This window comes from Diorhabda carinulata, chromosome 8 (assembly GCF_026250575.1).
Source record: "Diorhabda carinulata isolate Delta chromosome 8, icDioCari1.1, whole genome shotgun sequence".
In the NCBI taxonomy this organism is placed as follows: domain Eukaryota; kingdom Metazoa; phylum Arthropoda; class Insecta; order Coleoptera; family Chrysomelidae; genus Diorhabda; species Diorhabda carinulata.
In genome coordinates this window covers 8,466,401-8,490,947 of record NC_079467.1, presented here as the reverse complement: position 1 = coordinate 8,490,947, position 24,547 = coordinate 8,466,401, and the positions used below count along the sequence as shown (strand labels likewise).

General features: G+C 32.4%; 2 protein-coding genes across 2 annotated transcripts; both read left to right on the top strand.

The window, feature by feature from the left end:
- Positions 1-465: 465 nt before the first annotated feature.
- Positions 466-24,074, top strand: LOC130897539 (farnesol dehydrogenase-like). The gene is made up of 5 exons (XM_057806455.1): positions 466-603; positions 10,426-10,633; positions 16,025-16,278; positions 17,558-17,716; positions 23,854-24,074. Exons 1-5 carry the CDS (start codon positions 508-510, stop codon positions 23,893-23,895), a joined length of 759 nt encoding a protein of 252 aa, XP_057662438.1. The 5' UTR covers positions 466-507; the 3' UTR covers positions 23,896-24,074.
- On the top strand, positions 19,289-20,291 carry LOC130897540 (uncharacterized). The gene is made up of 2 exons (XM_057806456.1): positions 19,289-19,332; positions 19,438-20,291. Exons 1-2 carry the CDS (start codon positions 19,292-19,294, stop codon positions 19,892-19,894), a joined length of 498 nt encoding a protein of 165 aa, XP_057662439.1. The 5' UTR covers positions 19,289-19,291; the 3' UTR covers positions 19,895-20,291.
- Positions 24,075-24,547: the final 473 nt, after the last annotated feature.

Genomic DNA, 24,547 nt, shown 5'->3' with positions numbered 1-24,547 from the left:
AATTCACAACTAATGTAAAAATTGCCCCGCTTAAATTAAATGTGGTTTCCATAATGTTGAATTTTTTATAAGAACCTTGATATGGAGGGTAGTACCTTTTCAAATAGATACCCTGTATATATATATATATATATATATATATATATATATATATATTTATATATATATATTATATATATAATATTTATATATATATATATATATATACTATTTAATAGATGAGAAAAATATCATTTCGTCAGACCAAAGAAAGTATGAATCAACTTTTCTCGTTAATTTTCAATTTTTTTGTAGTTCGGTCCAATGCTATCAATTTAATATAATTTTCTCAAAATAGTTCGAAATTCCTTTATCAGCAAGTTAATAAAAGATTTGCCATTTATAATTTTAGAGGTCAAGTTCTCAATTAGACGCTTATTTTCCGCACCCCGCTCTCCACCTATGTTATAAATGTATGGTGCGCATGAACTTATTTGGCAGTTTAGGTCAGTTAAGTCCATCGTTAACATGAATAGGTGGTCGGGGAAAGTCGCTGTAGTTACTGGTGCCAGTGCAGGAATTGGGGCAAGTGTGGCTGAAAAATTGGTACAGGAAGGATTGAATGTATGTACATTTCATTATATATCATTATATATCATGTATAATTTGAACTGAAATACATGAGGAATCTAACTCTTTTACACAATGTCAAAATGTAATTGAAATTGATGGTGTTAAGGAACATGTATACATACAAAATTATTTTCGCTACTTCAACAAACAATTTTGAAATTAGAGTTAAAATTAGAGTTAATATTTCTGTGTCAATCATTACTTGAGTTAACCGGCTCGTTTGAATAATTAACAGTACCTACCTGCGCAAATTATTTCCATAAAATGAGAATTCATTTTGCAATTCAAAAGACAAGCCTGCAATTTTCCAAATTAAAGTTGATTTCAGCCTAGATTTAGAGTTATATGCTGAAATCCTTTTGGGAGTAGAATATTTAAAATAGCAAAAAAAAATATTTTTAGAAATATTTGAGAACTGTGGGATAATACGAGGAAAAGGTCTAAGTAAAAAGTGTATATACTAGAATTTTCTATGATATGGTCTTTCTATTTGAAATAGAAACCAATAAGCGATTAAATTTCACTGTTCAGCCGTGTGGAATATTAAAAATTTCAGAAAATATTGGAAACTGAATTTTCAAACTATTTGTTTAATCACATCTACTAAGCCTAACAAATAATCTCGGAAATGTTCGGTTTGCTTTTACTCTCCCAGTTGCTGCCAATAGTTTTAAGAAACAGGTCTACCTGGTACTAAGCGTACACTATATCGCCACATATATGTCTTTGACCTTCGCTATTCACTAGTGGAGGCGCCATCTATTTTCAATTAAATTCAGTAAGTTTTTGATTTCTTCTTCTTCTTCCTGCTGTGTATAGGCATCATTGCCTGTTTTTCTTCACGTCATTGCCTCTGCTCAGTCACCTGGGAGGTTGTCACTCCATCTTTTCCTAGGTCTTCCAATGCTTCTTTGTCCTGCTGGTGATTTGTCCCTTGATATTTTCACAATTCGTTCTTCCGTCATGCGGTCAATGTGCTCAGTTTTTGATTTAAAGAATTAAAAAAAGTGGGAGGTGTGAGGAAATAAATCACAACACAAATAATTCTATCATAAAACATAGTATCTTGTCAAGGATGGATACTAAATTATTCTGCATATATAATAAGAAATATACGAGTTAAATAATTTAATTCACAACTTTGTAAAATTTATTTATTAACATAAAATATAAATCAATAGAATGGTTTCAATATTATGACTACTGTTTTCGTTGTATGTGAAGACTATTAAGAACCCACAATGCGTCTTCATGCTTTAAATACTAATTCTGTTGCATACAAAAGCTATTATTAATTATATACAAAAATAAGGGTAAGTAATTTGATAAGTTTGATGGAACTAAGTGTTTAAGGGACATATGGAATCGCTTAAGTAAGACCTTTGGCTCCCGTCAGGGGACGGTTAGTTTACAATAAATCTTAACGAATACAGTAGTAACTAGAAGTTAAATAGGTAAATTTATGATTCTTCACAGTCACATTAATATAAGACATATATATTGTATAACTTAATATATGGTTAACAGATATTATATGTTCTCATCAGGAGTGACGAGATAATTTACGTAAAAATAAATGGTAGACTACCAATTCAATTTTTTCTCTTTCAGTTATTTGCTTTATATTTAAGATTAGGTTAGATTAAATTAAGTTGGATCAGTTGAAAGTTAGGTTATTAATGTTAAGATTGTGAACATTATATTTGTTTATAATTTTTTTCTCCTTAATCGTAACGAAAAAAGTGTATAGGAAGCTGGAATGATCCAAACAAAAAAAGGGAAGGGGGTAATGAGCTGGATACAAATATAACTTGTATATTAAATATAGGCAATTTAATTTAACCTAATCTAACCTAACCTATGCTGACAATAGTTTCGAAACATCCAAGGCGACAAGGGTTTGTTGACGTTATACTTATAATGAGAAAGATACTAACGAAAATTAAATTATTCTATATCAATATATTTGTCGTTCAAGCAAAAGCAAATATATTTTAATATGAAAAGGTAATTGCTTTAAACTGAAAAAAAAGTATATTGAATACATAAAAAAGCCATTTTCGATTCATAGCAATTTTGTTCGAAAGCGGATGAAACATTTAAAGTTGCAGGTTCTCGGTTTTAAGACGCTTGCTTCTGACCACGATTAGTGCTTCTTATGACTGCCAACCATTGTCGTTTGAGTTAGTACAGAGATCTACTGCACTTCTAGAACAGCATAATGGTCTAGTGGGCGATATATCGCGATTCTGTTTAAGTCCGCATGCGTCAAAAGCCATTTGTAAAGAACTGTAATGGTTTAGGTAAATTTCTTGTTTTTACATGATCTAACCTAGTCTAGTACCCTGAAATTCTGTGGTGTCTTATTCTTGATGTTAGACTACCATGTTAGTTTTTAAAATGTCTGTATTTGTTCTGATATAAATTTTTTGTTTTCGTATGACACCACTATCAAGGGTAATTCAATTTTTGTGCACAATTTCTCCGAAATATTAGGGTTGCCAAAATTTTTTCAGAAAAATGCAATATTTTTCAGAATTATCTAATAAAAATATAGTAAGCATCTAAAAAGTATAGTATTTTAAGTTCAAAAATTATAAATGGACAGATATATTTGTTACTTATAAACTTTATTTCTTGGTACTTTTTGCATTTTTTAAAAATTTTTGGTCTGAAATAAAAGTGTCTTATGCTTCATATCATCAACTTTTAGATTAATTAAATCAAGAGCTCATTTTTTATTGATGAGATAGTACTTCTCTATCTCTTTTCACCATTTCGATTCATACTAAACTCACTATTCACACCACCACTACATCAAAACTCACAAATACTCGAAAACCAAGTTATCCTCTTCAGAGACTGAAGGTAAACTGGGTTAAATGAGATCACATTTTGATTAATCTAATTAATTTTGTCCTAATAATGCCCTAAATTTCTTTCGCTTCTGCCTCTACAGCTATACAGAAATCAAATAAAAAAACCGAGCTAGCTATATTATCCTGTGAGGAGATATCGCTGCAACAGACAAGATTGTCCATTTCTATACTACATTTTTCTCGTGAATTTCTAATTAATATTGTTTCACAGTAATTGAAGGAAGCTTCTTGTTTAGAATTGAAATTTTGAACAACCAATTGCTTTAATTAAAATCCATCTATGGATAAATAAGAAAAAAAAAATTATTTCATAACTTTCTCTGGGGGAATTTAGTTATATATTTTTTCCATAACAAAAAAAATATTTTGTTTTGCTGTACTAGTGCTGATTTTTGAGTCGATATAATATTATACACATCTACTTCTGTGATATTCTTCCCTAAAAGTTGTTTAACAGAAAATTATAATAGAAATGGCTTACAAAATGCAAAAACATTTGAACTTTTCCTATTTCTTTCATCATCAAAATATTTCGAATATGTCTAGGACAATCCTCCTTTAAACCAAAAAAAAAGGACTCAAAGCTTTTCAATCCAAAAGTATGTTGTACAGACGAGGAAACAATGAAAGCCACTTTAGTATAACATATCGTTTCAAGTCATACCATTCACCTTCAATAGCATCAACAAATTGTGCTTCTGTACGAGCTGCAGGAACACAGATTACATTTTAGCTACAGCATCAATTTCTCAAAAAATCGATACATGCATGACTGCATTTTAAACTATGTGTACGCGACAATAGCCTTTCTCCAAATTATGTACTATTTGTTCAATATTTCTATAAAGAGAATTGTGAATAACAAAATTCGGGTTAGTATTGATTGTGACTGTGACCGTTTACAAAGAAAACAAAAATAGACCAATAACAATGTTTTCAATTTGATATTGACATTTGGCGTGCTGCCAGCGCCTCCAGTTAGTACAGAGATCAGTGGAAGCCAAAGAGAAAAGATTGGAGATGCATTCGGAATTCGGGAAATTATTCTTCAAAATGATAATTATTCGTTAGTTTTCGTTTTCTATGCCTAATTCAATATTTTTCTACTATAAATAGCTTCATGTAAGTGATTTCTCTTTGATAAATTGGCATTGTCAGTAACTATTTCGACAAATTATCGTTGTATATTTAGTTCCTTCCATTTTCCAGTATATTCCAAAAATGTGGAGTGAAAGTTTGACACTGCTTTCTGATTTTCTTGTCAAATTTGTCCCACAACTCAAACGGGTCGAGTACTGGTGACTGTGACGTCCAAATCATTACTTTCATTACAAACTTCCTTTCCAATTCTTTCCAATAATCTTTGCACAGATTCCAGATGAATTTTCTGCTAATAAGGCTTTGGCCAAAATGTCATACATTTTCCTTCTATTTTGTTATAACCTTCTTTTTTCAAAATTCCTTCAATTTTTACCAAGTCTCCAGTCGCCCTTCTTCCAAAACATCCCTAAACCAATACTGAACCTTCGTCGTGTTTTACAGTCGGATTTACACATGGATCTAACATCCGTTCTTCCTGTGACCTCCGCACAAACACACTTCTCTTTGACCCAAAAACTTCAAACTTTGTCTCATCACTCCACAAAACTTTTTCACACTCTTTATGCGTCAAAATTTCATATTCTTTAGCCCACTGCAACCTATTAATTTTATTTTGACGTCTTAAAAGAGGTTGCTTCACTGCAAACCTTCAGAAAAGGCAGCTTCTCTCAATCTCCTTTTCATTGTAGCAGTACTCAAAGGCAGATCCCTAGATTCATTGATCTGAGCTGCTATCTGTGGGCTAACAGGCCCAGGATTGTTAGTTGAAGATATTGGTCAATATGAGCCTGGTTTGGTTCTCGTTTTGTCGGGTTTCAAAAGTGAAGTCATTAAGGCTTTGCGCCAGCTTGAAGGGAAGACTTTATTAATCCAAATGTATTTGAATAGTTTTAATAGGTAATCTTTGGTGGTGATTGAGAGTTTTTGTAGGAATATTACAGGTATTTGGTCTGGACCAGGAGCTGTCTGTTTTTGTGATTTCGAAGCTTCATAAAGTTCTGTTTTGTTGAAAGGGTAATTGATGGGATTATTTTCAGTTTCAATAAAATCTATTAATATTTCTTTCTTGATATCTTTTTTATTCTGTAGAAATGTCAGGTCGTAGTTTCAATTATTAGAGTTATGCTCATATTAAGAGGCTAATATTTCTGCTATTTCGTTTGGTTTTGTGAGAAGGTTATTATTTATAACTAAGAATGAAATTATTGGTGGTTGTTTAATTCCTGACATCTTCCGGTTTAAGGATGATGGGGTTGAGGATGTTATTGTAGACACGAATTTAGTCGATGATTCGCGTCTACTCTTTTTCATAATATATCTTGGTTGAGCTCTTTGTTTTTCATATTTGATCAAATTTTCTGTTGTTAATTCTGAAGAACTTACCTATTTATATATACGATACGAAGAAGTTAGTTCAAAGCATCCCCCAAAGACTAAAGACATAACAATGGCGCAGCTTCTTTGAGTAAGATATCTTTAATATACATCAGAAGGATGGTCCCAGAAGTACCTGGCCTACCCTACCCTAGAGATGACGGTAATTGCTTGAAAAATACCACGGTATTGGTACACAACCTATACAGCATATGTTTCAAGTTTGAACATGCTACGTTGTTAAGTATTTGTTTGGCAGCCATAAATAGTGAACGTGTCGACCACTACCAAATACCGAGCCATATTTCATTAGATTTTGACGAAGTATTTTGGTAGTTGTTGCCTGTGTACAAAAAATTCATGGGTAACAGAAAATAAATTGCTTTTTGTTTGATTACTTAAATAAAGAATGCGCTTATTTCATTAGTATTATTTCGTTACTTCATTTTACAATTGATTTGAACGGAGCTCGCCGAGGGCTGAATGACAATAAAAAAAGATTTTGTTGTTAGGATTGCAAATTCAATTAGGTTTAACAAAAGATGCATGTAAATAGGATTTTATTGAATTAAAATTGATTTAAGTAACAAATTGCTTCTACAACGTCAAGTTTACTGTTATATATTGGGAAATTTTCTACAACATGGGATACTTAACATGCTGAATAGTTTTTGACTTGGAAAATTTGTGCTAGAAAACTAAATAAGTAAGGGTGTAAGATTAGTTTATAAATTTCAAAAATAAAAATACTTAGTCCAACGCTAAACACAAATCACAAATAAAATACTCATCTTCATCTTTCGCCACGGTACATGCATCATGAGACCATTTTTTGCAGTTAGAACACATAATCCAGCCTTTTCCATCAGGGTCATTGGAATAGGAAATGGTACAATAAAGACAGAGAGAGAGAGAGAGAGAAATGCTTTATTGTCGAAAAATTGTTACAATTTGTAATAAAAGCTTGTAAAAACTAAAAACCAAACATATAAATAGCTGAATAAAGATAAAAGAAATGAAATAAAATTAATATTACAATATAAGAAGAAAACAATGGGTAAAAAAATTATAGGTATTAGTAATATGTAATAATCAGTATATAAGTCCATAGCAAAATTAGACCAATATGCAGCATGCCCGGAATTAAATATTATTATTAGAATAGGAGTCGTTTACAGAATAGAAGGTACTGTTCAGTAAATATGCCCTCAAATTCGATTTGATTTCAATTGGCAAGTGACTGTGCTTTTTTTTGCATTGTAATCTATTGAGCCCTCATTTAATTCTGAACGTGGAGTAGGTAGGTAGAGGTCGTGCTCAGCGTTCTTAAGTGGATAGTCGTGCAACGTCCTTTCTGAAATTGGAGAAACCTGCTTACGAATTAGGCAAGCAGATTCAAAGTTGAATAAATAAGGAAGAGTCAGAATTTTTAATCTTTAAAGGAAGTCCCTGCAGTGAGCCCTGCTGTTTAGTCCGAGTAAACAGCTCTCTATTGTAATTTGAAGATTCGCTCAAATTGAGTCGCACCACACGTACCCCTGAAGGAAAGGGTATATCGGAGATGGGATTCAATAAAGGGTTAATAGACTGTTAAGGAGATAAATAGTTTAGTTCTTTGGAAACTAATCTCAGCGCAAAACAGGAGGAACTTTAGATAAGGCGGCAATATGTAACTTCTATTTCAAGGAATTGTCCACAACTAGCGCTAAGAATTTTACAGAAAAAGGCTGCATTGTATTTTATATGATAAAACTTTGCTTTTAGAAATGTTGAGACAGAGAAGATTAGAATCGCAGCATTATTTAAGGGTAATTAGGTCACTAGATATGGTCCTATGAAGTGCCGTGAGATCAGGGTTGCTCCAAGAGAAATGAGTGTCGTCTGCAAATAGACATGTTTTACCACTGATATCAAGATAGGTGATGTCATTTATAGACAGAAGAAACAAAATAGGTCCTAGTACTAAACCTTGGGACACTCCACATTCTATTGTCTTGTAAGAAGACATCGTTGTATTGACCCTTACAAGCTGACTTCTGTTGATAAGGTATGACTTGAAACATGCGAGAGGTCTTCCCCTGAAGTCGTAATACTACAATTTGTTGATTAAAATATCATGATTAGCACAATCGAAAGTTGTTGCAGTGGAGTGATGGCTGTGCTAGAGTAGACAGTAATTAAGAGGGGTAGTATAGCATCATTTGTGCATTTGTTACTTAAAAACCCAAATTGATGGGACATTCGAAGTCATTTGTTTGTTCTTTTTCAGACACGCTTTTGTATTTTTTGTGTTGCTTGTTTTACTTATCTTGACTTTTTGGAAATATTTTCTTCAGATAATTATCTGATTTTAGTCTTCAAAGCGATTTTTTCACGCTAACTTTTTGTCTTTTTACCTCTAATGACTTTTCCAGCTCATCCTTGTAAGGAGTACTGGTTAGAATGGCAGCTTTTCCCCTCTTAACATTCCTTTTCTTTTTAAAAGCAGCAAGACTTGATACTTTGGGATACGGTATAATATCTTGAGTGCCAATAAACGTTTGGATACCACTGGTGGATGGTTTATTAAGTACATCGTACCCAAGAGAATTCTCCTCTGTTAAAATTTGCTTTAAGGGTGTAACTTAACTTTGTTTTCGTATACTCTCAATAACTGGATTCTCTTTGTTCGCCTTATACGGGTTCTGCATTTTCAGTAATGATAGATCTTTCTGTTTGTACACTAGGAGTGTACGGTCTATTAGATAATTACCAGTCTTTCGAAATCCTTTTATGGCATTAAGTGAAGGTTGCTGACCTTGAAAAAGCCTTTCCAAACAACAGAAAAACTTCGCTAACTGTGTTTCACCGACCTGGATTATTCCTCAGCCAAACTCTTGGGTATAAAATGAACTGAGAGGTCCAATGAACGCAACGTCAAGTGGTTGCAGTGTAGAGGGAGACATAAAATTGTAACTCCGTTACTTCTTGCTTGTGCGTCTCATGAATGAATGAAATAGGAAATGATCAACCGACTTGTATTGGCGACTACGCTAGATTTATACCTGACCAGTGGGTCGCAGTTGGAAGTGAGGTTGGCGCCAGTAAGCGTTGGTTGGGGAATGTTTATTTACATGAACCAAATAGCGACGCTCTTTGACGTTGTCTTCAGTTCGAGTCTCAAGTCTGAACGAGGATTTTTAAATCATTCTGATGAGATGTAATAACTTCGAAACTAGTCACCGGTTGCAAACCCCTCCTCGCAACTGCGGGCCATTGGGTATTTTAATTTCGACAAAAAGGTCGATTGACATGAGGCTCTTCAGAAGAGATGAAATTCAATATTCGTTGAGGCATTAACCAGGAAAGTAGTTGTTTTCCCCTTTGAAGAACGGCGGAATATATTTTCGAAATATTGATTTGCGAAATTATTTTAGAGGTGAATATTAAGAACCGTCTATTTTGATAGATACACACCTCATTTAAAGTAAGATAGTAATAAATAATTTGAGCTTTGTGTAATTATCTACCATGTTTTGTTTACGAAAATATACAATCACTAATTCTTGTTTGCTTAGAACTGTTACGAACATAATTTTGATTTCTATCAACCTTATCTTCATGTTAACTTAAACTCAGTTCACTTAGTCTTTCTAACCTTCGGGGTAAATAATCATCACCATTTGTGTGATGATAGGTATTACATTACATATTATTTTCTTGTTTCCACTTAGCTCTTTTTGCAATATCCTCATTGTTAAATTTTTTTATAATCTATCATCATATCTTGTTGTCTTCCTCTTTCTTTAACTTTTTCAATTACCTCATACATGATCAAAATAAAAATTGAAAATTCCTCCGATCAGCTTTTTATTAATACTACAAATCGTCCTTAGACTTATTGAGGTTGAATACACTTTTTCCTTTCTTCGGATTTTTCGTCAGTCTCTGAGTTCTTGTCTGTGCAGACAAAAAACTGTTTACTTTCTTACAATCTTATTATTAACCACAATCACTTTGTTTTTTAGCAAAAATTATGCATAGACTATAAAATAAGATTAAGCGAATCATATCAGATGGGATCTTAGGAACTTATTTGTCCTTCCTTCTGTTTGTGAGCAGTATATCTTTTATCCACTGTTTCGGAATCTTCCCTGTTTTCCATGCTTCTTCACATATTTCCAATAACCTTTCCTTTCCTTTTTTACCTATCCATTTAATCATTTCCGATGCTATAACATTATCCTTATCTAAGTCATCTTCTTTCCCTTTTCCTATGTTATATTTTGATGCAGTGTTATAATACTTTCTACTCACTATTACATATTTTCATTCAAATATCTATCTTCATCAAGTTCTTTTATCATTGTATTTATTTTTAATCTTCTTCTCCATTTTGTTCATTTTTGCTATGTAACTTTTCCAAAATTCAAATGTTTCTAGTGATAAAATTTTTTAAAGAAAAAATCTCATTTTATAGGTTGTTGGTATAGCTAGGAGGAAAGACCGCATCTTAGAATTAGCCAAAAAATGTGGGGAGCAGAATGGAAAATTGTATGCAGTCCAGGCAGATTTGACAAAACAAGAAGAAATCATACAAGCATTTGATTGGATTAATAAGAATGTGGGTCCCGTTAGTATCTTAGTAAACAATGCTGGTCTAGGAAGAAAAACTAACCTCATTAATGGTTGGTTTGTAATCTATATCATTTATCTGGAAAAGATATTAATTTCTGTCTAGAAATTGATATTATCATATAACATTATAAGGTTTATTTATTTACTTATTCCATATTCTGCTTAATCCAAAAACTATTTACAGTATACATATCACATCGAATCAATTTAAAATTATCTTGAAAAGAGCGTATTAGAACTAATGCTACTATTTTAAGGTATTCGAAGTGAGAAATTAATTTCTTTTTGATATTGGAAATAATTATGCAGCAGAAGTGCCCTCTACGTCACAATAATTAATAAATAAATAATTAACTTATGGTAAGAAAATAATTTTGATAATTTTTACGCTTGCTACATATGATCTAGCTAGAATAATGACGGTCTTTCAGCTGCAATTACGAATACAACTTCTGGATCGCCGTTTTATTGATTTTTGTCTAGGCTTACATACCATTATTTAAGTTTATATTCTACATGAACTTCCCTTGGCTATTTTATGGCTGTCCACTAGGTATTATGCGATCTTTTATTTCTTGAGTTAAACCAATGTACTGGGTGTTCAAATTCAAGGCGTATCGTTGTGATCTGGAACACGATAACAGATGGAGAATAATTTGTCTTGCGGCGCATTTAAGAAAAGCAGTTCTCTTTGATTAGAATTTGTTGAGAATTTTGTCGAGGAGGTACGGTGGTGGATCATGGTGGAAAATGAGAAAATTCGTACGTGTATGAGAGACCTTTAAAAACTTCTCATAGGAAATTCATGGAAAACTTACATTGATAGCAGATATTTCTCTGAAAATTATATTTTGAATCTAATAGATTCCTTAACCCACGTAACTTATTATAAGACTAAAAAGAGAATTGATCTGTCCCTGTATGGGTTTTTGAATCAAACAGAACTTGCCGCCATCTATTTCGGTCCCTCATATCGTCCCTTAAATCACAATTTCCAAGAAAATTAAGATCTCTACCAGAATTCAACTGGCCGGATTTTCTTCACATAGATGTTTGTATTGGGCTCTTTGAGCCTTTGGGCTTTTAATTATCCATTGATTTTCAGCTTGTTTTCCTTTTTATTCCTTCATTTAGTTGAATTGGATATTGTCATATTATAGTTATTATTCCTATAATTTCTCTGTACGTTTTGTATTGTGATGTCCAGACTTCTGAGTTTAATATACAGTTTTAATGAGGAACATATAAATTCTCATTATGTAATTTTTCGTAGCATCTATATCCTTTTATGTTTATATATTATTTATTTCATATTTAAGTGTCATTATGGCAGTATTATGACATCACCAAGGAATTGAAAGAATTTTAACACCGTCTGCGATTAAAGTACATATGCTTCGTTTCTTGTTGATGTTGGAGCCTCCTTTTTTCGTTTCCTTTCATATTTTAATAACCATTTCCTGTGCCATACGTCAAAATCTTTATCCGTATCCAGTTCTGAGGATTCAGTTTAATATTATTTTTTTAGACATATTTAAAACTATGTCAAGAGGTAATAGATCATCTATTAGCTTAGTTTAGAGAGTTGCTTGCTTTTCAATTATTTGCGATTGATACACAATAGTACAAAAATACCTTTCTGTTACATTGCCGAAAGAGTTTGGGATACAATAAAAGGCTAATGCGTTGCTTATATAATTATTAGAAGTGTTCTTTTTTTGATGCAAATACTAATACAGCAATACCATTATGAAATTTGGAATTTTAGTATAGCCCATCTTGATGAAGCCAAATTAGATAGTTTTTCTTCTCGAAATCAATAAATACAACTGCAATAGCCACTGCATGGTAACCAATTAATTGGTTTGTATATATTATATGTATATCATAAAATCATCCTTAAATGGTTTGCTTCGAAACCTAAGTGCGAAGAACTTATTTTAAATATTGTTTCGAATGATTCGAAACTAAAAAAATACTATCATCATTTAGCGCTGTTGACAGTAAATTTGCTTACAGTTTTGACTAACTGCTTAGATAACTGGTAGTCGTGGTATGACTAAATATAAAATAACTCTGTGATTCTGAATACGTATTTTACCTGGTAGTTACTTACTTCAAGAGCTATGCGAAACTGGTTGGTTATATAGTTAAAAAAAAAAGCGAATTTATAAAGCATAGACGGAGTTTGTTAATTTTATTTGAATATTTTCAAAAACTGGTAAAATATAAAATGTGCGAGAAAGACTGTAGGTATTTATTATTTTCTCCAAAAAAATCGACGGTTAAAATACTCATTACCTTTCTAACCACATCCATTTAAATTTTTATGATATAATTTCGTTCAAATGGATATTAAATAAGACAACGCTGAGAAAATATTACTTATAAGTATAAAAGCCAAGCTTTTCTTATATCCCCTTCGATATTTATGAAATCCTAAATTTTAAAGTAGGAAGTCCAGGAACTAAAATTAATTCTACTCAATATTATACCAAGGTAAGTATACTACTAAGGCAGGATCCGTAGCTCATCTCATGAATTTTCAATGAAATTTGTCTTTTTATGGAGTATTTTAGATCATCTCACATGTGCTCTATAGAATTCATGTCTGATCTATGATCTAACCAATAAATTAATTTGTAGTCGATTTGGAGTTTGAGAATGTTTACTTTCCTTATACCTTCACAAAATGAAGAACGTACAACGTAAATACGAGCCACATGATGTCTAGCATACATTTTTTTATGTGCAGCTACTGGAGAGATTTGAGAATAAGGCTAGGGAAAACTGTGCCAGCATAACGTCAAATAATATCTTTCGGTGATGCTGCATAAGATAGATAGAATAGATAGGCAACCAGTTGATACCTATACAGATTCTAATAAAAAAAACACAAACGGTTGCTTGACATGATATTGACATCCGCAGGAAGATGGAGGGAGGGAGATGAGAAAAGGATTCCGTAACTTCTTGGAAAAAAAAACGTATGATTTCGAATAGAAGTTGGTATTGAAAAATGGTCGTCAATTATATACCTTCCAGTAGTAGTAATGTACGATCGTGTTATTAAGGCTATAGAAATAGAAGAAGCTATCGGCATATCAAAATAATGCGAGAACTATGCTTGTGTTATCGATCCGAGCGTTTGCTCACTTTGGACCAAGTACGCATTCGTGAACATTTCCCTAATATTATTGACGCTGACTGATTCATAGCTGTAGTTAAATCTGTATCCACTACTATATCCATGAAATGGGAAAAAAAATTCATGACATTCGATTACAAAGGGCGAACCTGCTCCGGAAAATCCACAGACGGTTTTCTTCGGAAACTGTTCCTTGCGATATTCACGGGATGGTGATCATCTTCAAGAAGATAAAACAATAAGAGGGAGTATTACGCGTTAATCTTTGATAAAATAGAAGGAGAAATTGCACAAATCACATTTGAAGCAAAAGAAAGTGTTTTTCCATCTGAACAACGAACAACTTCAGAGTTCACCAAGGTTAAAATTCACGAATTGGTTGGCCACCGTATTCATCGGATCTTGCTTCCAAAACCTCTTTGCTGTTCTCAAACCTCAAAGTTTCAGTTTGCAGAAGAGATATTTTCATCAATAAGGGACGTTATCGCATACATTAGGGACTATTTTGAGAAATATGAGAAAAATTGCAACGATCAATGAGTATGGTGGATAATTATGTGAAAACTGTTCTAACAATCAATTTTCGAATGAATCTGCTGCAATGTCTTTAAGATAATCAGCTTTCAAACTTAAATTTTGTTAGTGAATAATAATTACATTACAGTATATATCTGTCTTTGGTTCCAGCGTGTAGCATTAGGTATAATACATTTCTATTTAGATCATTTAAATAGCGAATAATCTTGCCTCTTTTATACTATCCTTGATCATTAATTAATCTTCATGTACTTATCAAATTGTTTATCTTCAAGTCAACAACTGGAACTTAAAGCAAGTATCACTCTCCGTAGTGCTGTCAACCTATTTAACAACAAATATTTAATTTGCTGAATTTTTATGAACAAGTCTATAATCAAATTATTGTAATGATATTATTACTTACTAGTACAATGTACAATTTTTTTTCATTTTCTCATGATCAAAAATATGTATCAAAACACAAAGAGCTAAGCAAAATATAATATGTTATTCGACACATATGCCACAGTCTGTAATATTGAACTACAACTTAATTAGTAGTTAAATAACTCCATTAACAACTTTATAAAAAGATATTTACTAAGCAAAAAAATATAAAGAAATAAAGTGGTTTCAATAATCTGACTACTATACTCGTTTGATGTCAAGACACCCTATCCGTGTATATTCAATAATTAATTATATATATGGTCGTTAATGGAACTTCAAGTCTCTAAAGGACACTTGATATCGCTTAAATATGACGTTGGTTCCTAGGAGCGGTCAATGTAGAAATAAATCTTACCAAACACAATAGAAACTAGAAGTTAACTAGGTAGATTTATGATTAATCACAGTCACATTAATATAAGACAAAAATTAGGTAATTCCAGACGATACGTTAATGGAGGGGAAAATAAAGGACACATTGTATCACTTGATATATGATTAACAGATCGTAATGGTTCCCATCAGGAGTGGTGAGATAATTCTCTCCAGACTTGATATGTCGCTAAATCCATACACTGCGTTTAATCTTACCATTTTAAATTGATTTAGAACAGCTCCACTAAATGCAGCTATACTGCTGTTTTTTTCCTTACAAATAATATTTGCCGTCTTTATTCTCAAAATAGGTGTTTATATATTCTGATAAAACTTTAATGGAAACAGGAAAAAGTCACTACGGGCCAGAACTATTGAAAATGATGGCTGGACAACCAATTCAAAGCGCAGTTCGAGAATTTTAGCAATGGCTATCACCGAAATGCGAGAAGACATGTTGTTCTGATGGAAAAGTACTTTCTTTCCCGTTATTCGGGAATTTCTCCAATACTTTTCTGTTACTTTTTACCTTTTTGAAGATAGTTGATGACTAAAATCCCATTACTATCCCAAAAAACAGTTGGCATCACGTTACTGGCCAATAAAACCGTCTCTGCCTTTTTCAGAGCCAGTTCGCCCTTTGCGAATTCAGTTACTCAAAATTTTACTCACAAATAGCGGTGCATAGTCTCCGTACACAATGTCTAACTTCTCTTTCATTAAGGTAGGCGTATTGCCAAATATTTCATGATAGCTCGATTTTCTTCAATTTCAGAACAATATTCACCCACTACACTATTATCAAACAAAAACTAATCGTCAAAAATGGCTGAAATTTTAGTGAGATAAAGGTTTTGATTGAATACTTTTCAGACCATTTGCGTATAATAAATTTATTACAATAAGCTTCAGATTTTGTGATAAAATGAAATTATTTGTATTTTTTTAGGGGACATTGAAGAGTGGAAAAAAGTACTGGACACGAATGTTCTAGCCGTAGCGATTGCCTCAAGAGAAGCTATCAAATCCATGCAAGAAAACAAGATCGATGGTCATATCGTTAATATCAATAGTACAGCTGGTCATCAAGTTCCAAAAATTCCATATAATAACGTTTATCCAGCTTCAAAGTTCGCTGTAACTGCATTATCGGAAACATTGAGAAATGAGCTTATCACTATTGACAGCAAGATAAAAGTATCGGTAAGTGATACCTCTCTTCAAAAAATCTTTTAAAAAAAATCAGTTTCCATTAGAAAAAGCATTTCAGAATATCTATTAATAGGACTATAATAGAAATTTTATTTAGATGAAAAATGGATCAAGGAGATGGATCGCAAGATGGATCTGTTAGAGGTCAACGATAGGTTTTTTATCCACTGGTTAAAATCCACCGACTAGAAAAGCCGTAGATTAATAAATTTCATATCAACAGTTAAAACGGTTTATTGACTATTGAATCTACTCGTACCGGTGACTACCATGAGGACATGAATGTTTGTGTCTTTTAAGAATGGTTCAAACAAATGATAGATCTTCTTCCCTAGCAATATATAATAGTAATAGATAATGTAGAGTTATAAGTTATCACTCGAGATTTTAATAAAAAATTTCCACAACCAAGTAGATAAAAGAAGATTTACACAATAAGCTAAATTCAAATAATATTAATTTCCATCTCCGTTCTGTGAAAAAAGAACTGTATTATTTAAGTTCCTTCCATAAAAAGAAATTTGAAAAATATAAAATTGCAAAAAATTGTGGAATGACGGTGATTGGATTACCACCATATAATTGAGAATTAAACATGATTTAATTGGTATGGGCACAGATAAAGGGAGAAGTTTGGTAAAAAAATAATTCTTTTAAAATAATTAATGTTAAATAATTGTTTCTGGAGGCTGTATATAATTTGAAGCCTGAAAACTGGGTAAAGGCAGTAGATACGATTAAAGAAGAAGAGAGAATTTGGAAGCTATACAATATTACTGATGAAATGATCGTGCTACTCATTGTAAATATTCTGTTTTCCAATTGTAAGAAGTAGCTCTACTTATATTGATGAGTTTTATATTAAAATTGTTATTTATGAACTAATGTAGTTAAAACCTCAAATATTTAAGCTCTTTGCCATAAAGTTTTCAAGCCCGTATAACTAATAAACAGTTTACCACAATGCTCCAAACATACCTTGTAAAACAATAGAACACTTTAGAGAAAAATTACATTTTTTACGTTACAGACAGGCTGAATAGTTGAAAATATAAATGTAGACGAGATATATTCATTATATTCATATAAATGTTTTTTTTGTACGAACATACTCGAGTTATAGCTGGAAAAAAATATTTTTAATTGTCTTCTTTATTATAACGAATGCTTTAATATTTTAATATTCTGTAATTCATGACAATATACAATAAATAATGCAGAATTAGTAACATGCATAAAATAACAATTAATATCTCAATTCTATTTTAAGAGCGTTAGTCCAGGATGTACTATGACAGAAATATTTGAAGTGAACGGATTTACTGAAGATGAACAAGTGCAACAATTATTAAAAGTTGTTCCGTCATTGAAGGCAGAGGATATCGCCAATGCTGTACTATATGTTTTGGGAACTCCTCCAATGGTTCAGGTACAGTAGTTTCAAATATCAGTATAACATAAAATTTTATATTGTTCATTTAACGGTATTCTAATCTGCTTCAAATGGTCAATCAAACATTCGCGTACCAATCTTTTGATAAAATGATCGATAAATATTTATCAGAAAATAATTCATATTAGGACATCACGAAAACTATTATTGGGTTAAACCGATCAAGATCTGACTCTTCGGACACTAACCCGGATCACGTTCATTGTTGTTCGGAAACTCATATAATAGAGTTAATCGGGTCGGAGTCATATGATAGGATCTTCTCTACCCTGGTAAAACCGGAAAGACCCTGGCATAATAATGATTCATTTTATAGAAACATCGCACACGGTTAGATTGGTTTTTATTATACTATTAAATAATTTTCAGCCCCAAAAAGTGAAGAAAAGAAGCGAAAACCATGCTTTTGATTAAATTAAGAAGTATGTCAAATATTCTTTTTAAACCACTTTAAAAACCGAGAAACGAATGGTTTCTTAAGGGCGGAGCAGTTGCTCCAATGGTCGCGTTCCTTCTACGCATATATGATGAAAATTCGAAATCCTGATCTAATTCAATCTAAAAAAATCACACATGATTCGCTTTGATTTAATTTGTACTATCTAAAAACTATCATTAACTAATTTGTACCCTTAGGTAAAATGTATGAAACATATAAGTAACGTGCCTTCTGAAAAATTATAATAAGGTAATGTGACAATGGTAGGTCATTGGGAGAGTGGGCCACCCCGTAGTAAAATTATTGGTATGGTCGTTTTTATATGAATTACCATTAAAAAAGGTTACTGGGAGTGCCATCTATTTGCCGCAAGATTAACTATGTCCAAATCTCAGCCTACTCGAAATTAATCAGTATCCGACTGCAGACCGTGTTTTTTTGTCCTTAAGGCCGCTTGACATGTCGCAAGACAACGTGCAATGCAATGCAAGACGCAATATTTCTCGATGAAAAGTATACGTAGATGAAGTTCAGCTGATTGTTTCTCGCATTTGCATCATTATCTGATTGGTATCATTTTCATTGTGTACAAGTTGCAATTCTAGGAAGAAATGAGTTTCTGATCTGCTGTTATTACAAGGATTTCTTAGTTATCTTATGTTTTATTTTTCTTGGGAGTTTGTCAAATGTTTCTTTATCCATTCCCAAATGTATGTATTTTGTATGTTTCTCGACTAATTCTATAGCTGAATTTATGTTTTCTCTTATTTTATGTGGCCATGGCTTGGACCACCATAGCCTAGATGCTCTTTTCTGCCCAATAGACTCAAAAAGCAAGGCATCAGCCTATAAACTGACCACAAAATAAGAAAATACAATTTGGGATTAGGAAATTGTTTACTTTTTCTTGTGGAATTTTGATAAGTGGCAACCATGATGTAATGGGAAGAGACTTGCGTAATGTTAAGCAGCGTGCAATATTCGTAGTTTTTTCGAGATTCTAGTTACAATTTTGGAGGAGAAACATAACTTATGTGTACTTAGGTAAGTAAGAAAAGTATTTTGATAATATTTTAAATTTATTAACTTAGTCAGAAATTTTGTAGGTTATAATGATGGTAGCCCATTTAACCCGAACATTTTTCGATTTAGGGTAAGTGGGTAGCAACGTTGCAGGTAAATGGTTCCTTATGGGTCTATTCACCTCAGCCAAAGGTGAATTTACAAAAAATATCAAATATATTTTTTTTAATTCCAGAATACCCAGGAAATACCCATGGAAAGCTACTCGTGGTGCCAATGGAGGTAGGTACAACAAAGAAGAGCTGAAAGCTGCTGTTTTGGTTATACAGCAAGGTCAAAACACGATAAAGGAAGCGGCTGTACAATACAACATCCCAAGAACAACCCTTAAACATCATGTTAGATGTACAAGGGGGAAAATAGACCTTATGGCAGAAAGTTGCAAGGGAGGAGGAGTAGCGACGATTTCAGATGAGGATGAAAAAATGTTAGTAGAAGGACTTTTGACAATGGAAAAGTGGGGGTTTGGTTTGGAAGGATGTTGCAATCTTTTGTTAAGGTCAATGATGTTACAAACAGGTTTAAAGATGAACGTCCTGGAGAGGACTGGTTTTTGGGATTTGATTAGAAACATAAAAAAGAATATGGCTTATGCAGCAAAACACAACTCATATCAGCCTAGAAGTTTGTAGACTTGTGTACGAACATAATGTTACTATATTGAAGCTTCCTCCCACACAACCGTACTCCAGCCATTAGACGTAGCCCTAGACGTAGACCTTTCAAAACTACATAAGATAAACGGTGAAATGGTAGGGACATAATCCCTCTCAACAAGAGAAACAGAGAGTTTAAGAACAGAGCTACCTTAAATCGAAGAACGCTTAGAATCAGGTGCAGGAAAGAATCGAATATCAGTTGAAGATATATTGCTGGGTGCAGTGAGAACTACAAAAACGATACTCATTCGCCAAAAAGGAAAAGAATCACATATTACGAACGCTGAAATAATTATGACAAAAGAATATATTGAATGACGTGAGCATGAGAAAAAACAAAGAAAAGATACCGAAAACAGAAAAAAATAAAGAAACGAGCTAAGGTGTCGCGCGAATTACAGAACAAAAAAGAACGAACTGATAGTATCACCAAGACTTGTATTGATAAAAGCTTAAGCAAAGATGAAAGAAACCAACGAACACCAAAAAAACGCTGAAAAATCCGTCCCTACAATGAAAAAGAAAGCAAAAAACCTTTACTTGCCAGGCGATTATACAATTGTCATTTATAATAGAATAAGACAAGGTGACAGTAAAACATATGGAGCAATGTAGGAAAATAAACGTTTGGCGTTGGCCTCAACGAGAAGATATACCTAATAGAATACGACCATAATGAAATAAAAATTATTAAAAAGCCTGTTTTAAAAAATAAGAGAAACAGGTTTAGTGTGCCAAAAATAGACGATTTTGTGGAATAACTATAATTAAATATATTTTGTTCTAAACTGCAATTTTCTATTTGCCCTATGACTTATATTTCAAATGCCATATAATAAAAACGAGAAGGGATAGTTTCATGAAACAAAAACAAAAAAAAAGTGAAAATTTCGAAGAAGGACCCAGTTTCATCATGTTGTTTTTAGTACTTCTTAATAATAAAATAGACGAGTGTGGTCCAGTTGCACCAAAGTCCCAGATCAAAAAACAAAAAAAATAAAACAAGAGTCGAGTTTTTTAAGATGAGATTTGGTTTATTCCATTACATATACTTGATACTTGTGAACTCCAAAATCTCGCAGAATCCTGAATAAATTTAACTGTGTACTAAGGTTCACAAAAATAAAGCTGTATATTGGGGACCCACCCACCTCATACTACCTTTGGTACTTATAGAATAAACTATATTCTCAGGAAAAAAAACAACCTAATGTCTTTATTTTCCTTTGTACTACCTTAGTTTTTCTATATACATCTCTAGGAATACATAGGGAAATATGATTTTCTCAGGACAGAAAAATACAATTTTGTTTGATCCACCATAGGCGTAGATACCTCATTTTATAAATTTATTATTTTTATAAATACTTTTAAAAATATGTATATCTTTTGCGAGAAAGTATTCGTTAAAAGGCAATCGAATAATCATAAATTGGACGGCATTATACGTAGTTATTTAGACAGATGTACTTAATTGTAGTCCTACTTGTAGTTTAAACCGGGTACCAGACATAAACAGAGTCCTTTTTATACCCCATTCGTTTTTTCTTTTGGAAAACGAAATTTCAAAGCAAAAACCGTAAAGAAAAATAAATTCTTACTTCTCTGGTTCTTTGATAACATGTTCAACACAGTTTTGCCAAAGCTCTTGGCGGTCTGCTGCTAGAACTTTCTTTACGAGTTCTACAACCTCTTCACTCAGTTCTGGAGACTGATTAAATTTTCGTAATTCTGATTTTACGTTTGCCCATATTTAGTCTATAGGGTTAAATATGCGATCTGCACTTTAGATCTATAATAACAGTAAGAAATTTTTGTTTGTTGGGCCTTTTTTACATCGCTGACAGGAATAAGAATTTTTTTTCAGACACAAATGCTAAAATTTGAGCTTTGTTACTACTACTATTTGGTGTCTTAAGGTATTGCTTCGAGTGGTAGGAACGATTACTGATTGTGATGGAATGTTAGGTAAAAGCTGTTCATTAAACCACTTTTCAATTAATTCTGCTGTCATATCTTCATGATAATCAGCTGCACAGTTTCTAATTTTTTTAGCAAATATTAATAAAGCATTAGGCACGAAACCGTCTTTGCTTCCAGCGCGTACTATTATAATACGTTTCAGAACATAGCTCATTCTAACAGCAATTTTTACTATTGTCAACCCAACCGAAATTTACTTCATCGTGACTATCAAACAATGTTTCATCTAGATAAATTATGTGTCTATTAGAACTTCGGTAGTCTTTTAGCTGACGCCAATAATCTTGTCGCCATCGAATGATCCTGTACGATTCGGTTATTGCTGTCCGGTTTTTTAGTTTTTTGTATTTAAAACCACATGCTGACAAAACTTGACCCAATGTTTCTAAACCTCATTCCCCCATGGTCTAAAAAACCCCATATTTCTATTTATTTAAAGAAATTTATGAATTAAATTAAAATCACCAAGCCACGCCAATGCTTATCGCAGAGTTTCTAGCAGGAATATTTCCAAGAAATTGTGTACATACGGTCTCGGCCAATAGAAATGTTTAGGAGAGAACAGTGGAGATTTCCACGTGGATTGACGGTTTGTTAGATGTATACCAAATTTTATATGGGGAGTAAACATTATTTTTCATTTCTGAATTTGGTATCAGTGCCGTGCGTATTCATGAAATATCGATTGATCCTCCACATAACTGTCTTCTGCAATTGATATTGGAAAAAATATACATTCTTGGCGTCGGCTAAATCAAAATATAAATATGTATAACCTAGCATGTTTTATTCAATCAGCTTAACTGTAATAACAGTTAAAAAATATTAAGTAGTTGGCTTGCGTGCGAGTCTATAGATTGAGAGACGAATAAGAAAATGGATGGATTCTGATCTGATAGTAAAAAATAGAACAAAGCTATTAAGTTATACTGTGCAATTCATATATTATTTTCTGATCATCTAATCATAATTTTTTTTTCATACCAGAATGTACCGGTGCTTGCTATTGATGAAGTACGGGTGACGATAAAAGTCATGGCGAAACTGGTGTCTGTATAATAATTTAATAATATAGATTGTTTGTTAAAAAATAAAAATAAGTACAAAGAAATATCAGAAACTAACAATACTGAACCACATATGATCACGGTTTTATATACCTGATATGACTACGACTCGACTAACTCGGATCAGTTTCCGAACAACAATAACCATGATCCATGTTTCTGAACATTCAGATCATGATCAGGTTAACCCGATCATAATTTCCGAAAAGTCCTTAGGTACATTTCTAGTCGCGAGCGAGCGAAGTGCAAAATGTCTTTTAATATGGATGCAAAAATAAACGATGAATTTCTTCTTCAGTGTGTATCCAATTACAAACCATTCAACATTCAACGATTGTTAAGATACGTGGTCGATCAAACAAATTACTCATAATAAAAAAGGCTTTATTGCCTGTTAATGAGAACAATGAATGAAACATCTATACAATACATAGAACTGGAGCCTGTCAAGGCACAAGTTGTGCGCATGAACATACAAGAGATCATGCGTCTTCCGCACAACGATACACATACGCAAAAATATAAATGTTATACTGTCAACAACGATAAAGATAAAGGGTATAAAATGCGAAATATAGCCATTCGACCTAGTGCGCATGTGTCATGTACGGCACGAAATTCACAATCTTGTAACTTGTAACCTCTGTGGACCGTGTCGGCACGATTTTCAGCTTTTAATTGCATTAGAAATGCTAACATTGTTTCTCGTGTGCCGAGCTGTGTTCCACTTAGCCCGAATTGCATTAGAAATCTACTCTAATGTATTATTTTTTCACCGCAAGCTCGTTGAAGAATGTTTATTCCCTTATTGCAATATGATTTTTATAAAAAAGTTAACAATCAATTATCCAGGTTTCTAATTTGAATTGTATTATATTTTAGGTAACTGAATTGATCGTCAAGCCACTAGGTGAATCCGTATGATCAATATTAGAGAAATATTGATTTCTCGCAATATGATTCTCTAAATGCAAGATGGAGTAGTATTATTCAGAATTATATAATATTCAACTCATTATCTATTACAATGTATTAGCAATTTAGTAGATTTAAATAAATAAGCATTATTTTATTTAGTGATTACCTAAAAAAATAATAATAAATTGTAATATATGAAGCCGGAATATAATGTAACAATTATCAACCTCTTATGAAATTTATTCACTCATAACAAAGGTAGTACAAACACACATAAAAAATAAAATAAATGTATTGTGTTGCCATACTGCAGAGTTTTGTTGTCAAAGAACAGTTGAAGAAAAGCTAGTTTCATAATATTAAGAATGGTAATATCATACAAAATGCAATAGAGCGGAAATCTTATCAATTTCTATTTGAAATTAAAAAAGTTTTGAATTTATATTGTCTTTTGGTTTTGTGTTTAGTGGTGAAAGTTTCTTCTTCGATAATTGAGGGCTTTTGGAGACTATTATCAAATAGATTCCCCAATCCAAATATTGAAAATACATTGTTTATCATCCATCATGGACAATTAATTTTAGTCGTTGTTAACAAAACCAATATTTTTTAAGTTGGTAAATACAATGTTATTGGGAGTTTTGGTGTAGTGATATAA

Coding starts and splice junctions, on each gene's coding strand:
- LOC130897539 (XM_057806455.1), top strand. CDS start 508: ATGAATAGGTGGTCGGGGAAAGTCGCTGTAGTTACTGGTGCCAGTGCA. Junction 604..10,425: donor TGGTACAGGAAGGATTGAAT/GTATGTACATTT, acceptor CTCATTTTATAG/GTTGTTGGTATAGCTAGGAG. Junction 10,634..16,024: donor AAAAACTAACCTCATTAATG/GTTGGTTTGTAA, acceptor GTATTTTTTTAG/GGGACATTGAAGAGTGGAAA.
- LOC130897540 (XM_057806456.1), top strand. CDS start 19,292: ATGATGGTAGCCCATTTAACCCGAACATTTTTCGATTTAGG. Junction 19,333..19,437: donor CGAACATTTTTCGATTTAGG/GTAAGTGGGTAG, acceptor TTTTAATTCCAG/AATACCCAGGAAATACCCAT.